Source organism: Triturus cristatus, chromosome 2_1, assembly GCF_964204655.1.
Source record: "Triturus cristatus chromosome 2_1, aTriCri1.1, whole genome shotgun sequence".
NCBI classification, from domain to species: Eukaryota; Metazoa; Chordata; class Amphibia; order Caudata; family Salamandridae; genus Triturus; species Triturus cristatus.
In genome coordinates this window covers 1,121,805,465-1,121,821,246 of record NC_140581.1, presented here as the reverse complement: position 1 = coordinate 1,121,821,246, position 15,782 = coordinate 1,121,805,465, and the positions used below count along the sequence as shown (strand labels likewise).

Here is a 15,782-nt window from a genome sequence, read left to right as displayed (position 1 = left end):
AAACTTGCGTCGACGTCGACCGTTCTTTCAGCGTCGATCGGGCCGCTCCCTGGGTTGTCTTCGACGACCCTTGCCTTTCGGCGTCTTTCGGCACCAGGGAGTCCTTCTCTAAGGATCCGCTCGGCCTCTTGTCCATGGCTCCCCCTTTGGCGCCGGGGCTCCCTTCGTGGACTTAGTCTCAGATTTTTTCGAGTCACCCTCGTGTTTTCGAGGTACTTTCTGTTTTTCGCTCGACGATTCTCTTACCTCGTCTTCTTTTTTCTTGTCGGTCTCTACGACCGTGAAGTTTTCGGCTGTCCCGGCGACGTTGTCCTCGTCGTCCGAGGAGAGGCCCAGAGCGTAGAGCGACGGGGCCTTATCCCTGCCATCCATGCTGGCGTTGGCTCTTCTCTGCCGATCTCTCACTCTGAGCGTCTTCGGCGCGAAGGCTGAGCAGGCGTTGCAGTCCTTACTCTGGTGTTCGACCGGTAGGCAGAGGTTGCAGACCGGATGCTGGTCCTTCTGCGCGAATTTGTGGTGGCAGTTTGGGCAGAACTTGAATGGCGTCTTGTCCATTGCGCTCAGGGCCTCTGAGTGCGCATTCTCCCAGGTCGTCGAAGAAAAAAGGGCGCTGAACCTCCTTTCTTCGCGCTGCTGATGAAATAACCTCCTTTCCTGTGAAACTCCGATGTATTTGTCGACGAAACTCGCTTTTCTTTCTTCTTTCTTCGGTTGTAACTCTGGAGCTTCTCGATGACGATCCAGACCCAACGGCGGAAAAAAGAATCTGAAGATGGCGCCCCAAAGGTGGGACTTCCGCAGGAAGCACGACGACGTCACGGAAGGTGCACCAAATGGTGGTCGTCGCCGCCCACCTGGGCTACAAAAAAACAAAAAAAAAAAAACAAAGAAAAGACTACGAATCCGGACCCAACCACAAGATCGCGGAATAATGCACAGCATAGTGAATCCAGAAAGATTCACGCTGCAAAACCCTAGGACCTCACAAGATACCAGAAGATTTTGGTATGTTGTGATGGCAAAAGAGGGCTATTGCACAGAAGTGGAGATGTGACAGTGCTGCGGATCCGGAATCTGGAAGAAGGTATGGCACGTTTTAAAACTGAGAAGGTGGACTTTAAGGGCAGGGGCTGCGAGAAGTAGTATGAGAAAATTTGCGAGGCCTGGGATACAGGTGACAGACGAATGGATGGGTCAATACAAGTTAGTATGCTAGAAGTAACATGTGAGGTGGGGGAGGGAGGAATAGAAAGGTTGGCATATAATGAACCAGACATAGGATGAGACACTAATTAGGCCCATGTAGGAGGCGAATCGATTAGGATGGGTGGAATTTACCAGACCTGTACTGTTGGATACGGATATAAAGAAAACAAATGTAATTAAAAAAAACTAAATTTTGAAATGTTCATTATATGATCCCCTTGTCCCCTCTTTACCTCAGTGTATACTCGGGGTCACTGAAATTATGTGATTGTACAGCTGCTGCGTTTTTTCACATAATTATGGATTTCACGCATTTGCCACAAAATCCATTATCTTTTGATTAATCTGCTAATTTGAATAAAGAAAATCTGTTACTAGCTCAAACGGTTCAAAAGTTAATTAAAACGCAGCAACACGTGTTGCTGCAAAATGGGAGGCCATTTGCAAAAGTTGACTGGTCACCTTTCCGTTTATTGCTATGTATCAATGGTAAATTGTTAACAATGAGGTGTAACCTATGCCCAGTGTTAAGTGTAAAAATGATAACATAATGAAATACTACCACAAAATGTGCTGCATTGTCTTTTCTTGTTACATAATTTAGTCACCGATGCTGAATAATCTTGCCTTTGCCTGCCGCATAATTCCAGTGGCCCAGTCTATATCAAGGATCACAAGGGCTTAATGGGTTCCCATATCTATTTACTGGTGGATTTATCGAGCTTGTTGATGCAGATGACAATGGTTTATCAAGATGGCACGGGTAGAACAAGGTAACTGCAAAGAAAGAGGCAGCCGAAATGGTGTCTTATACTATTTGGTCACTGTGGAGGATGGTAATTGCTGGACAGGACTGCTTAGGTTACCTTATTGTTCATGGATTTGTAGTTTGTGTTTATTGTTTTCATTTGTTGATGTTTTGAAACAGCAAAAAAAAGGAGGCAAATTCCTCATCACCTTGTCCTTAATGGAATTGAAAACTCTTAAAGCTAGAAATTTCTTCATTGATAACAGAAATAAGAAAACTTGAACCTGACATACCAGTCAAATAAATCATCAGCGATTTGAAAAAACACACTGGTAAACGAAGACAGTAATACCTCAAAATACATCAATAAATGCCTCATGATTTTTAATACTTTCCAACAATATTTGACATTCCTAAGCCACAAAATAGCATCTCAGGATTGCAATTAGCTTCTAAGACAATGTGTCATCTTTGTGCTGCTGAAATATCAGTGAATAAAAACTGCATTTTAAAGCACGTTTCCCAAGTGAGACTTCTTTGTGGGATGATGCTCAAGCCATTTTTTTGCCGCTCTTCATTTTAGATGTGTTACATTTTTACCCAGTCTACCCTTAGTAGCACTATACATCCTCATGCCTCACCTTCAAATCTTTCAAAGTACAATCCTTTGTTAACCTCTTGCTTACTACACTAATCTTCCAATTGGTACCAACTTTTATCATGCCCCCACTGGGCAGTAACTTCCCTTTCCACAGAATTCCTTTCTAACCTTATAACCCAAATTTTCGAGAGGCCCCTCATGAGCAGACCAGTATAAAAACTATTTTAAAACATGTAATGTTTCACCAGAAAGTACGCAAATGGCATGCAAACAATTCTAATCAATATATTTTCATTTACTACAGCAAAAACCTACGCCATGTCTTTAAATACAAGTTAAAAAAAATAATTTAAACTAGTGTCAGAATCCGCAACATGCTAATACAAATGTGGTCATTAGGGAGCAATAAAAGTAGGCAGAGAGCATCAATTTAAACAAGCATTGGCATAACCAATAGGTCTCGTCTTTGGGACCTTATAAGTGTTTAGCCATGCAACAGTTCTTGTGGCACCAAAGATATTGTGCTGCATAAATAAATACTTATGAGGTCCCAAAAGCGAGACCTATTGGCTATGCCAATGCTGTTAGAACTGCCGGCGCTGGGCACCGGCAGGACCCGGCACCACTTAAAAGTCCTGCGTGAGCTTAATACTAGGCTGTTTCTTTGTGTTGCATTCCCCTCAAAATTAGATCATGTCTCTCAATACTGAAGAGAGAAGCTGTAACGTTAACGCCAATTGTTTAATGCAGTTTGCCGCTGACAGTAAGTTCCTTCTGTGAAGCCTGACTCGCAGCCAAGATAAGTTAAAAAAGCTTCCAACGATAAATGCACACTCACATTTGAGGGGTGGCTGGGACCAAATAGTGGCTATGTTCCAGCCAAATCTCGCGCTGGGAACAAAAAGTGCTCCAAAAGTAGTACAGCTAAGCCGAAGGGTACACTTAACCTCCTTGATAACAAGCATTGGCCACGAAAGTCTGTGAAAGCGAAAGTGATCGCGATGACGCGCTAAAACATGCAAGGGATGCGCGCGCAAGCGCGCGTTCTTGTTGCGCGTTCTAGCAAGCTAGCTAAAAAGCTGGGGGGGGAATGCTACCGCAGGCCACAGCTTGCGCGTGCCCGCGCACATGCACTGCAAGCTGTAGCCGGCGGTAGCATTTTTTGAAGCCCTCACTTACTAAAGTCTCTCCGAGCAGAGCCTGCTCGCTGACTCAGCGAGACCTTAAAAAAAAAAACTGCAGTCAGTTATTCTCCACAACGTGATAAAATTAATAACGAATCAAACAATGGGAAACTCAAGACATTAGCAAATCATACCTGCAAATCCAGTCTATTTTAAAGACACCTCCGAGCATCTTTGCATTCATACCCGGTGGCAGTACCCAGTGAATGGGTGAGCCACCATGATGCGATTCAGACGATAGTCTGGCAAATCCTACAAAAAAATATAAACGTTAACATTTTCGTGCACATCATTCCGGGATCAAACAAATCAATCAAAATAAGTGGTAAATAGCTATACCTTGAAAGTGACCGCTTTCCCTCACAGAAAATATCAAAATCACACTTCTTGCTGATCTGAAAGCAGCATTCAATTTCTTCTCATTTACTGGCAAAGTTGACCAGACACCCTAGAAACATAGCAAAATTACACATAACCAAACTCGAAGTGTGGGTTAAGCACTTAAGTAAGCAGACATGGTAGGGAGGCAAGACTAAATGAGTATACAACACAGAGTTGGGGGGTGACAATTTGATTGATTTAATGATAGGAGGGCAACTTAAAGGAGATGCAAGAGTAATAAGCTATTGGTGGGGTCACAGAACCCAATTAGGCATGCAAGTTGTGCTGCAGAGGGGAACATGAATGATACCAGTCGAAACTTCTAACAGAGGAATGAGATCTGTCAACAAACCAGTCTCGGGTGCAATTACAGGAGGCAATAAGGCACAGATATCACAGTGGGTGAATGTAATTGGAATTTTGTTTTTGCAATGAAAACATAAGTTACGAAAAGCAGAGTAAAAAATGCTGGTGTGGGAAATATTTACTCTACTAATCACTCAAAGTCAGAAAATATCCAGGTATCTTGAGTTTCCGACTTAAAAAGCCCAACTCATTAATCTTAGTGCAAATGTGTTAATCTCATCAACTTCCGAGTGACTATGCCCACCTTGGACCACCAGCTACGAGAAGGATCAGTATGTACATCTGAAAATCTTGCAATATCAAAGTCAAATTTCTGTCTTAGATATTTGTCTTTATGCAATCTAGAAGTTCCAAGTGTGGCCTCACTGCGGGAGGGCACCATGGTCTGTTATAAATCTACTGCTCACAGTGATGATAAAAAAAGAATGGACCAACATTATTGCGACAATAAAACGGTCAAATACTTCTCCCAACATACTTTGTAAGATTACGATTTGGGAAAAGAGCCCAATCAATAAAATGTGTGCAAATGATACAGGAAATGGCAGGCTGTTTGGGACTGCTATTTATTCTTGCATATATGAACTGAAATTTCACCTGGCTTTAACCAATGAAGTAATCATCACATAATGGAATTGGGTCAATTTCAAACTAAGTAATGAAGTATGTACCTTAGCTTTGGACAGTGACACGTTCTCATGGTTGTTACTCTTGATAAGAAAAAATCTGGCATCTTGAATTATATATTTTAGCTTACTGGTCTGAGCTAAAAAACAAAGCAAATAAAAAATAAGGGTAACCAATTGCATTTTAACACTACAAAATATACCCTAAACATACATTACTGTAACATATATAGATACCACGAAGTAGGCAGCATAAATACTAATGCAGTTATTCAACTCTAAATCACTATGCAACAGAATACGTAAAGATTTGATATACATGTATTTACATGCAGTACTGTGACATAAAATTAAAGTAGTCTTTAGGAGGAAATATTCGCAAATTATAATCATTATAACAAGCAATATGCGAGGCTGTGTTTTATTAGTAACAATATCGCTGTATAAGGGTCATAACTTGCAATTTGACCTTTGGACTATTCTGTGTGAATGTGCATCTTTTAGCACAGTTGCTCTACTTAAGGCATTATTATAGTGCCATATTTATTTCACTGTCATCGCATAGAGAGAAACATATGCACACATGACAAAACAAGTATACAGAGGAAGCAAGTATACTAATTGATTTGCCTCTTGATAAAGGCTTAGGCAGAACCCATCCACCTGACGTGAACCCTACTCAGATCGTACATTCTAAAAATACACATGCTTAATCATATCTAGACTTAAACAGCTGCAAGAGGGATACCTGCAACGACAGCTTTTCTGTTATATATATATAGTGCAAAAAACAATGACTGCAAAACCAGCTGTTGATTAGGCACAGATAAATGGAATTTAAAGTCATTCCAGGGGCACAACACAATTTAAACATCGAAAAAATGTTACTATTATACTAGACAAAAATAATAATGGGACTTAACTTCCCACCTCATTTTAATGAGGATAGTTAAAATAAAAAAAAGCAAATTTTACCTTTTTCGACAGCACGTACAGCAGAGGATAATTTTTCATGCTTCTTAACTGAACCTGTATATAGTCAAAGTACATTTCGATTAAGGATTAGCAGATATTAAACAGTGTGTAAAGTCATAACTAGTTCAGGAGGGGAAAAAAAGCATCACCATTAACATTACGCTTACCCACACACACAAACCAGAGCCTGCTGAACGCGGACAATTGTTTCACAGTTCTGACAAATCATTGCTAAAATTAACTTCCAAGACCAAAAATAAATAATTCCCTAGTGCAATTCAAGGATTTTCAAGTGCATAGGCAAAAGCTTTCCATGTCTAAGAGATCCTTTTTGAAAAATGGGGAAAAAATAAAATGGCATCCACATAAAAAATGTGTATCATAAATAAGATGTAGAGATTCATGACTGTGGAAATCAGTTTAAGTATCTATAAAAGTAAAGAGTACCTGCATAGGATTCTGATGCAGAACTTCCACTTCTATCAAACACAATTGGAGAAATAGATCTAGCCCTTTTCCTTTCCTTCTTTTTCTGATCTAGAAAATGTGAAAAGATAATTTAAATTCTTCACTTTGAACAAAGTTTGTTGGGGATTTAGATTACCCAGACACGCTCCAGATTATTGCTGCTACTCCTTTCAGCTACCCGAGGGCTTTAAACTAACATGGCCCATTCCCACCATATCCCAGTTATTAAGCAATAAGGCTAAAAACACGGAGCTGGAAATAAAAAGCACCCATCAGAATATGCGGAATGTTAAAACGGATTGTTTTTGCTGATGGTTATCTGACAAATCCTTTCACCTCAATATATTCCAAATGACACTTAAAGACCACCAAGTTGGAAACTTAAAATACAATCCAAAGAAAGGTGTCAAATGTACAGTCAATCAAGGGTCAGAACATGATATCAGTTTTCAGAGCATATTATCAAGTGGTTTTAGTTGCCCAGTTTCAAAATATGCTACACTTCTGACCCAGAAAGCCTCAGCATTCCTTATATAGAGTCAACCTGGGGACATGTCAATAGGTCAGCACCAGATCCAAATGATTAGATGCAATGATCTTTGGCCATCAGACTGAAAACAAGCCCATATTGCACAGAACCCTACAAATCAACCATAGGGAACTGAGGTATCCATTTAACAGATCTATGTCACTTTAAATCCAGTTCAATACTCAGTACACCAAAGACTGAATTTCCAGGCCCTCAGGAAAAACTTTGATACACTAAACAGCTAGCAGTAATTAATTTTGCTTATGGGATCATAAAGATAACAGAACACATTTTCCTGCAACAAAGCAAGTTAATGACATCAACTGGGAAAAGATAAAAGCTGATCCTTGTCTAAAATACAATCGCTTGATTTTGCTGACCTAAAATTAAAGTGCCAAGAGAACAAAATGTAATGGAAGAGTGCAAATACTACAATGCAGTGTTACAAATACAAAGGACAGATTCTATTGGACGCTTTGTGCGGCATGGTTTCTTTCGGTTAGATGTTCTAAGCATTTTGCAACCACAACAGCATTTGAAGTCTGTTTTCAATTAGGTTTATCTACAATTTTTTTTGCTGTTATCCCATTTACAGCAAGTGACAATTTTCAACCCAAAGTGCCTCCCTTAGATTTAATTCATCAACACCCTTAAAATGTCAATTGTAGCTTGAAAGGCAATCTTGCAAAACATTTGCACATGGTATTGTAAGCGGAGTGAAAAATCCAGAACACTGAAACACAACACTGTCCTTTACATTTAACAGTCTCTGTGTGTGGGCAGCACACCTATATAAATTCACTTTTTGTAGCTTTCTAAAAAGGTTTTAACTTTATAAATATAGACAAACAGATTGAACGATGTTTTAAAACTTACCAGAGTCAACACAGAGCAATTTAATATACTCAATTAAAGAAAAGGGTGAATTCGAGGTCGACTCTTCAATTAACTATAACCAGTATACTTGCATAAATGACCACATTACCATTCTTTGTTCAGACACAATTGTTCAAATATCTAAGGGAACAATTTCATGCAAGGCAATTCACATCAGGTAGAACCTTAGGCCTGATGGAGCGAGTTGGTGAAATATGCAAGACACCTATATAATTCAGCTAATTAAATCAGGACCAGAGATTCTAAAGGAGGTTATAGATTAAATTAACTGGTTTTTATAAATTATTTGTCTTATAATTCACGCCCAGTCAGTCTTGCAACTAAATGCACCAACATTTATTTGGATCCAAAAGAGGCACAAGCATCAAACCCCCGGGGAACTGTGTCCATGGGGTGAAGAGTGGCACAGCTGCCGGAGCGGCTGACTCCGGAGTGCAGAGCTTGCAGTTTGATCCTCGGCAGCAGCTCCGCATCATGTGACCCTGGGCAATAGCTCGCTTAATCTCCCCAACTGCCACCGGTGCCTGGATACCCTTAGGGGTGTGTGACGGGACAGCCGAGATATCACACGCAGATCAGAGAATAACAGACAGTACGGAGTGGTGGACTCCGATATCACGTTTACCCACTGTTATCCCCTCTCAGCAGGATGAACGGGCATCAGAAACCGAGGGAAGACATCACACGCAGATCAGAGAATAACAGACAGTACGGAGTGGTGGACTCCGATATCACGTTTACCCACTGTTATCCCCTCTCAGCAGGATGAACGGGCATCAGAAACCGAGGGAAGACTCGGGGAGGCAATATCTGGAGTGGTGCCCTTTAACTGGGAAGACCCGGGGACCAAGGCCCCGCCCCTAAGGACGTCACAGCGTGGGGAGCGTCAAAGGAGGAAGAGGATCGGAAGAGGTCGGACGGAGAGCCCAGGAGGAGAGAAGGAGACAAGCGGCGTGGCGAAGTAGACGAGGACGAGAAAGAAGTGACGAAGAAAGCGGAGAGGCCAGGAGACTACGGATACGGCGAAGCGCCCTGCCACGTTCCCAGGGGAGGAGCGTGGCTTGGACAGGTACGGGACCGGGTAGCGGGTTGGGTATGACGGCGGGAGCACCCGCGCTAAGAGCAACATCCCTCATTTTGTTCAGTTTCCCTTTTTGGTTTGCGTCCCGACCCCTCACCCTTTTTCAGCACTCACCTATAGTGTCTTGCACCGTTAAGGTGGTTCCTCACTCCCGGGCCCTGGTGTTAGGTCTTGGTCGCCTATACAGAGAGGCTAATCTCCTCCCTTGTCCTTTATTTCCATTGGGGAGTCAACGCCGAGCTGGCGGGGTGACCCGAGGAGAGGCGGACCTATCGGAGACGACTGACGCTGATATGAACCAGAGCAGGAGTACCGGAGCATCACGGATCCCGCCGCCTTTGCCCGAGAAAGACTGACAAGCCGAGATAAAAGAAAGCCAATTCCAATAAAACCTAGTATACAACGATCCCGTGTGTCGTCCATCCTTGGAGGGCCGTCACAGGGTGATAACTCGCTTTACAAATCTGAAATTATTATACATGTTTTAAGATGGCTGCCTTCTACTGCAGGAGGAAGAAACCCTTTAAAATAGTAAGTTAATTTTCATAACCATATACACAGTAGAGCTAAACCAAAATTGGATCCTTAAACCAAGGTCAGTGAATACACTGAAGCAGAACGTCTTTCTAAGGAAAACCAGAACTTGGTTAAGGTGGAAAAATAATGCAAACTGCTAAATTTAATGGGAAGACTACTTCGATGACCAAGAGTAAGACGAAGTTGACGATGCACTCTTTACTCCACACATCATTTTCTTGCAGCCAAGTGGTTTCCTACCCCGAAAGGGGCACATTCAGTTTACAACAGATTAGAGGTGAACAAGACAAAAGGTGCATAAAACACTCGAAGATTGAGTCAATTTCTCTCTTAGGAAGATTGAGTCAGCTTCACTCAGAGTGATTGAATTTCGTATGGGCAATTCGAATGGTAACACGAGCATTGGCAGCTCACCTAAATTCCCTTTTAACGTTGCACATACTAAACTTGATGTACAAAGCTAAAGCGACATTAAGATAGTAAATGTGGGGATGCCAATCGTGACGGAGGTACTTCATATCCCACCCTGCACTATCTCTATATTGCCTGGAGGAGGAGTAGGGGCCCACCTCCTGCACCGGTGCGTGAAAGCGCTGCCTGATTCCGCAGCTCTTTGTGTGTGCAGGACACGCCTGGGTCCATCTTCGTATGGAGGAGGCTGGACTGAGCAGTCACCCTCCATTTGCAGGTACTGGTTTCAGTCGTCTTATTTTTGGGCTGGTGCTGTCACAAGCTATTTTAAATTTTGGGCTATTGAAACTTGGCCCTGTAGAAGTGCGGTTTGCAAATGCATGATGGGTAAACACAGGGTCACTGCTACTAGAATATAAGGAACCACCTGCTATTCCGGGCTCTGCGGGTAGGGCAAAAAGTGGTCTTATACCTTTGATCTCTCTGGCGTTTCCCAGTCAGGTTAAATGGTTGAATTCCCCATACTACCAACTTACAGTGCCTATCAGCCCGGTTGCTTTCCATTAATGTTTATAATAATGCATTTCATACTTCTAAGACGGACTTACCCAAATTATTACTTGGTGATGTGGATGACTGCATAAGTAACATACGGGGAATTTATGTGGTGATGCCTATCGTGGATTTTAATTTGAAACACTGCCAGTTTTCTATGTCATCGGCTTGCAGGTTAGTCTGGGGGATCCACTTAACCACTTTGGGGCGAGTTTAATCGATTCGTTATGAAAGGAGTTATTTTCCTTTGAATCATTATCGCTGAAGCCTATTATGTCACCTACTTTTATAGGGAGGGGTACCCCTAGTCCAGTCTACTTTATCCACTTTCCTTTTTTTCTGAGGAACTGGATGGCAGACTTAAACTTAGTGATCATTGTGAGAAAGTGGCTCTGTATATACTGTTCCCAAATAGGTACAGGGTGTACAGAGTCCACAGTCCCCAGAGGTTTGGCAGAGGCTAAAGTTAGATATAACCTTACTCTCTAAAGTGGTAGCTTGGTCGAGCAGTAAGGCAGTATCAGAGGACAGTGTAAAGCATTTGTTGCACACACTCAGCCAGCAAATGGTCTCACACACTCAATAACTAAACTCTAGGCCAATGGTTTATATATAAAAATATATATGCTTGTTTTATTTTAGAACCAACAATAGGCATTAAAATATACTTTCTCAGAATGAGATGCTTTATATAAATACTTGTGCAATATGCAATTGCCTTTTGTAGACAGTTACAAGTGGTTGCAATAGGCAGCACTATTTTAAACACAATAATGCATTGAGTTCAATGGTAGTTTCATGTTATTTGCCAGTTTACTTTTAGGATTACTTTTGGAATTCCAGGACGGGATCCTAGATTCAGTCCTGGGTCAGTACTTGGAATCAAGTGATAAAAGTCGACTTAATTACTGTGATGATTTTTAGACAATATTTTGCTATTTTAAAAGTTGACACTTGGAAAATATTTCATAGAAAACAGTCAATGATTCCCTATGGAAGAAAATTCAAGTTGCAGGTACAGTAAATTCTCGTTACTTTTATAATCCAGTACTGGGTGTCTAGACTCAGTACGGGGACCTTTATCCAAAACAGGTAAGTAATTACGTTTTCAGATATTATACGATTTTTAAAGAATATTTAAAGATTTCAGAAATTGACACTTAGTAGAAATTTCACAGAAAACAGTCAATGATTTCCTATAGAAGAAAATTGGGTTACTGGTAAGTACAGTTGCATATTTTTCAGAGTCAGTGCTGGGCACCAAGATCCAGCACTGGGAGCTCACCTGAGAGCAGGTGAGTATTTTCGTTTTCGTTACTCGCCTGATTTTTGGTGAATATTTTAAGTTTTGAAAAGTCCACACTTAGAAGAAATTTCAGGAAAAGCCAGTCAATGTTACCCTATCGAGAAAATTGAGTTATCGGTTTAAAGGTAAGTACTCAACTGGCAGAGTTAAGGTTCTGGGCATAGACTCAGGGGTCTCCCAGGGTCAGGTAGGTACAGTTGGTTCACTGTCATTGGCACAAGGGCGGCCGGGTGCAGAGAGAGTTACGCCCAATGTTATCCAATGAGAGGTAGGGGGGCCTTGGTTGGTGGCTGCTGACTAGCAGGCCATGCGGCTGTGGGAGCTGGGCTCCTGGTCACTTACTCAGGGCAAGTGGGGAAGTAGATAGGTGTAGAGGTTGCACTGCCAGGGCCACTCGGGCGGCTGGGTGCAGGGTGCTTTTGAGCCTTCGGGCGCTCAATTGATTTCAATGGGAAATCAACGGTTTAGAAAAAGACTGCAAGCTCGGGGACGAGGATTCTTCAGGTGCCACCACCACTTCGAGAGGTAAGTTGGGTAGTTTGAGGATAGGTAGGTACCCCGGGATTGGGCACAGAGGGCCGCGGGGCGCCGTTTGGTGTCGGGAAATCGTACCCTCTGTTGATCGCGGTTGGGGGGGCACCTTGTTCTGAGGCTGCAGGCTTCTTCAGGAGTGTCGAGGGAAGTCCTTGGGCGCCGGACTCGGGGTCACAGTTGCCGTGGGGTCGTCCTCGTGGTCTTTGTTCACTCCAGCACAGGCCAGGCTTGGCTGGTGCAGAGTGTGCTGGGTTCACGGTTCCGGGCTGCTGCCAGGGATTAGAAGTAGATTTTGAGTAGAGCCTCTACTCATGGGAGTCCCAGGCGTTTAGAGTCAAAAGGTAGCCAGGTCCTCCGGGGTTTGTGAGGTTGCTGGCCGCAAAAGATGCCGGGTTGGAGCATGAGCAGGTTCGAGGGTCGACAGGCCGGTAGGGCTGGGGCCAAAGCAGTTGGTGTCTTCCTATTCTTAGCAGCTGCAGGGCAGGTCTTCTTTCTTCTAGCTCTTCTTCGGATGCTGGAATCTGGGGAAGGAAGGTTCAGGGTGCCCGTAAATACTAGATTTAGGGGCGTTACAGGTAGGTCAACGGGTCGCTGTCGTGTGGTGGGTACACTCCCTATCCTGCCTCTCTCCTGTGGGGGGGGGGGGCAGTAGCCTAATCCTGATTGGGCAGGGCTCCCCATCTTCAAGATGGCGAGAGCCCGGGGATGTGCTTCACCTCGCCTCCCCCACCTGAGGTGTGGGGTTGGCAGGCTGGCACATCCCCTGTCCTTATTTGGGGTTTCCGGACAAGCTTCCCGCCAGAGTGGGGGGTTGCAGTGGCCTGGGGAAGCTCACAGAGGCGGAATGCCTTTGAAGCTTCCCCCTGCCAATCCTGGGTCAGGAGATTTAGCACCTCACCCAGGATGTGCATTGTTGCAGACCCAGGAGAGCAGGGGCTCTCCTACCCAGGGGTCCAGCAACATGTCTGCTGTGTGGCAGCCTAGGCAGCCTCAGAACAGACGTGGATTGTAGGTTAGGTTTCAGGGGGCCTCTCTAAGATGCCCTCTGTGGCGCTTGGTACATTAAATCCCACACTGGCATCAGTGTGGATATAATGTGCTGAGCAGTTGGATACCAAACTTCTCAGTCTTCAGTGCTGCCATTATGGTGCTGTAGAGTTCGTGTTTGACAAGCTCCCAGCACCATGTACTCTTAAATGGCAGCACTGCACTTACAGGGCCCAGGAATGGACCTGGGTACTGTAGGGGCACAGGGCTCCTGCCTCTGTGCCCACACCACTGCCATAGGGCACCCAGCTAGAGGAGTGGCTGATGTATGCCAGGGCAGTGTAGGTTGTGGGCATGGCACACAGGGAGGTGTCCAATCACAAGAGAACTCCACTAGATGTGTGGAGGAGGGAACAAGAGGCATGGAGTTCTAGGAGCAGCAGCCTCCAATACTATATATTTACCACAAAAGAGCTACTCCTAGTGTGATAACCCAAACGAGTTACAAGAACGTCGTAAGTGTGGGCATCTCACAAAAAGATACGGACTGGTCTCACACACCACCTGGTGTCATGCTTCATCATTGACCAGTCCTCGCCCTCCAAAACCTTCGTTTGATGGAGGGCGGGCATACACTTGACGACAAGGATGCACTTCTAAGTGATTGAGTGGGGGCCCGTGACTATGTGAGTGAAGTTAAAAATCATTATAGTAATCAGTAGCAATTTTTTAATGTGAGATGAAAACTATATGATATTAAAATAAAGGTGTGACGGTGATTGGGACGGTTATTGTTCCCAACCGTCTAGTGAATGGTCTAGTGGATGGTCGACATGTTTCTGCCTAAATCGCCCCGAAGGGTCCGTGGCATTCATCAGGACCTAGAAATAAAGAATAAAGGGCTCCGTTCTTACCAAATTTTGGTAATGTGTAACCACTGCGGGAGTGTGGCATTAGTCACACTTCACCGTCTTAGAACTGCTTCCAATAGTGAAGCCCTAGTAATTTGGACAACTTGTCCCATGGGGGAAGGGGCGGGGGAGAAACCAGTTGTGTTTCCTTGTAAATTGTGGTCAATGCGTCCCGAAACCTATACGTCCGCTCCCGGTCCGCCCGAATGTGGCTCAGGGAGGTGTGCCATGTCGTCTGTTTTGTCTTGTACCCAGACACTCAGCCTGACAGGGCAGTGTGTGTGTGTTAGGGTACAGGGCCTCTAAGGGTGGCGCAAAGAGTGCTGCAGCCCTTAGAGGCCTTCCCTGGTCACAAGGCCCTGGGTACCTAGGGTACCACTTACCAGGGGCTGACATGTGGCCAGGATTTGCCAATTTGGTTTTGAGGTTTTTATTTTGGGAATGAACATAGGCCCTGGGCACCTGATTGGCAGGAGTCCAGGGCACACTCAGTCAAAGTACATTCAGAAAAAAGTGGGGGCATACCATGCAAGAAAGATGGCACTTTCTCATAATCATAAGCTCTTGGCTCTCTCTCAGCACACTTCCTTCTAGGCCAAACACCCAACCGCACGTATCCCTCTCCAATAAACAAAAAATAAACAGCTAATTAAGAATTGGTCTAGGGTGGATGTCGCCTAGTTCATGAGCAGTTTAGTACCCCCTTTATTGTGCAACTTTTTAAGTTGTTTGGCTGATTTTATTTTTGGGGGGGAGGGGTGTAATCGATAGCTTTGAGAGTATCGGTCATACTGGCTGCAATTTACTCCTGGTCGCGCTCAACCTTAATCAAGCTAGGGCTCGTTACAAGCATGTGCTGAAAGCAAGGAAATCCACCATTAGAGAGGAAGCTTTCTCTGCCCTGCTTCAGGCTTGTGAAACACATGATACCAAGAGATTTTGGGCGACTTTCACCGGGGATCACAATATATTGTCTGAGCTGCAGTTTGGCTTCAGGCCTGGAACAGTTGAGCAGGCCCTGCACACATTTTCTAATCTGCAAGTACACTTTGGGTAAGCAAGGCAGGTTATATCTGGCATTTATGGATTCAGAAAGCAAAAACAAAAAACTACACCTGCTTCTTCTCTGGATCGGCACCAAGGATCTGTAACTACTTACCACCTAAGAGGCGTTCAAATCCACGGTCCCACTTTCTCAAAACAAGCATTAAAAATGCAACAGGTCTCGCCTTTGATGAAGTTAAAGCCATTTGCTTTGCTAATGGTATTGTATAACAAAGCAAATGGCTTTAACTTAACTTAAAAAAAGGCGAGACCTATTGCATTTTTACTGCTCGTTTATATATAGCTATATATATTTGTGCACATATATACACACACGAATCAATGTATATATGTGCATATATATGTATATATGTGTAACCATATATGCATCTGTATGCATATATATGCATGCATGTTTTATATTTGCATTTATAT

At 43.6% G+C, this 15,782-nt stretch overlaps 1 protein-coding gene across 10 annotated transcripts in view; it reads right to left on the bottom strand.

Moving 5' to 3' along the window:
• The window catches only part of YTHDC1 (YTH N6-methyladenosine RNA binding protein C1), a 140,656-nt gene that overhangs the window by 88,988 nt on the left and 35,886 nt on the right, over positions 1 to 15,782 (bottom strand). For 5 of the 10 annotated variants that reach the window (XM_085636520.1, XM_085636518.1, XM_085636521.1 and 2 more), the window contains 5 exons: positions 6,535 to 6,624; positions 6,088 to 6,141; positions 5,158 to 5,252; positions 4,079 to 4,187; positions 3,874 to 3,991 (listed from right to left, as the gene is read on the bottom strand). In XM_085636520.1, the coding sequence (XP_085492646.1) occupies positions 3,874 to 3,991; positions 4,079 to 4,187; positions 5,158 to 5,252; positions 6,088 to 6,141; positions 6,535 to 6,624 (466 nt within the window). The remainder of the gene's footprint in view (positions 1 to 3,873; positions 3,992 to 4,078; positions 4,188 to 5,157; positions 5,253 to 6,087; positions 6,142 to 6,534; positions 6,625 to 15,782) is intronic. The other 5 variants (XM_085636525.1, XM_085636522.1, XM_085636527.1 and 2 more) reach the window with 1 other exon arrangement.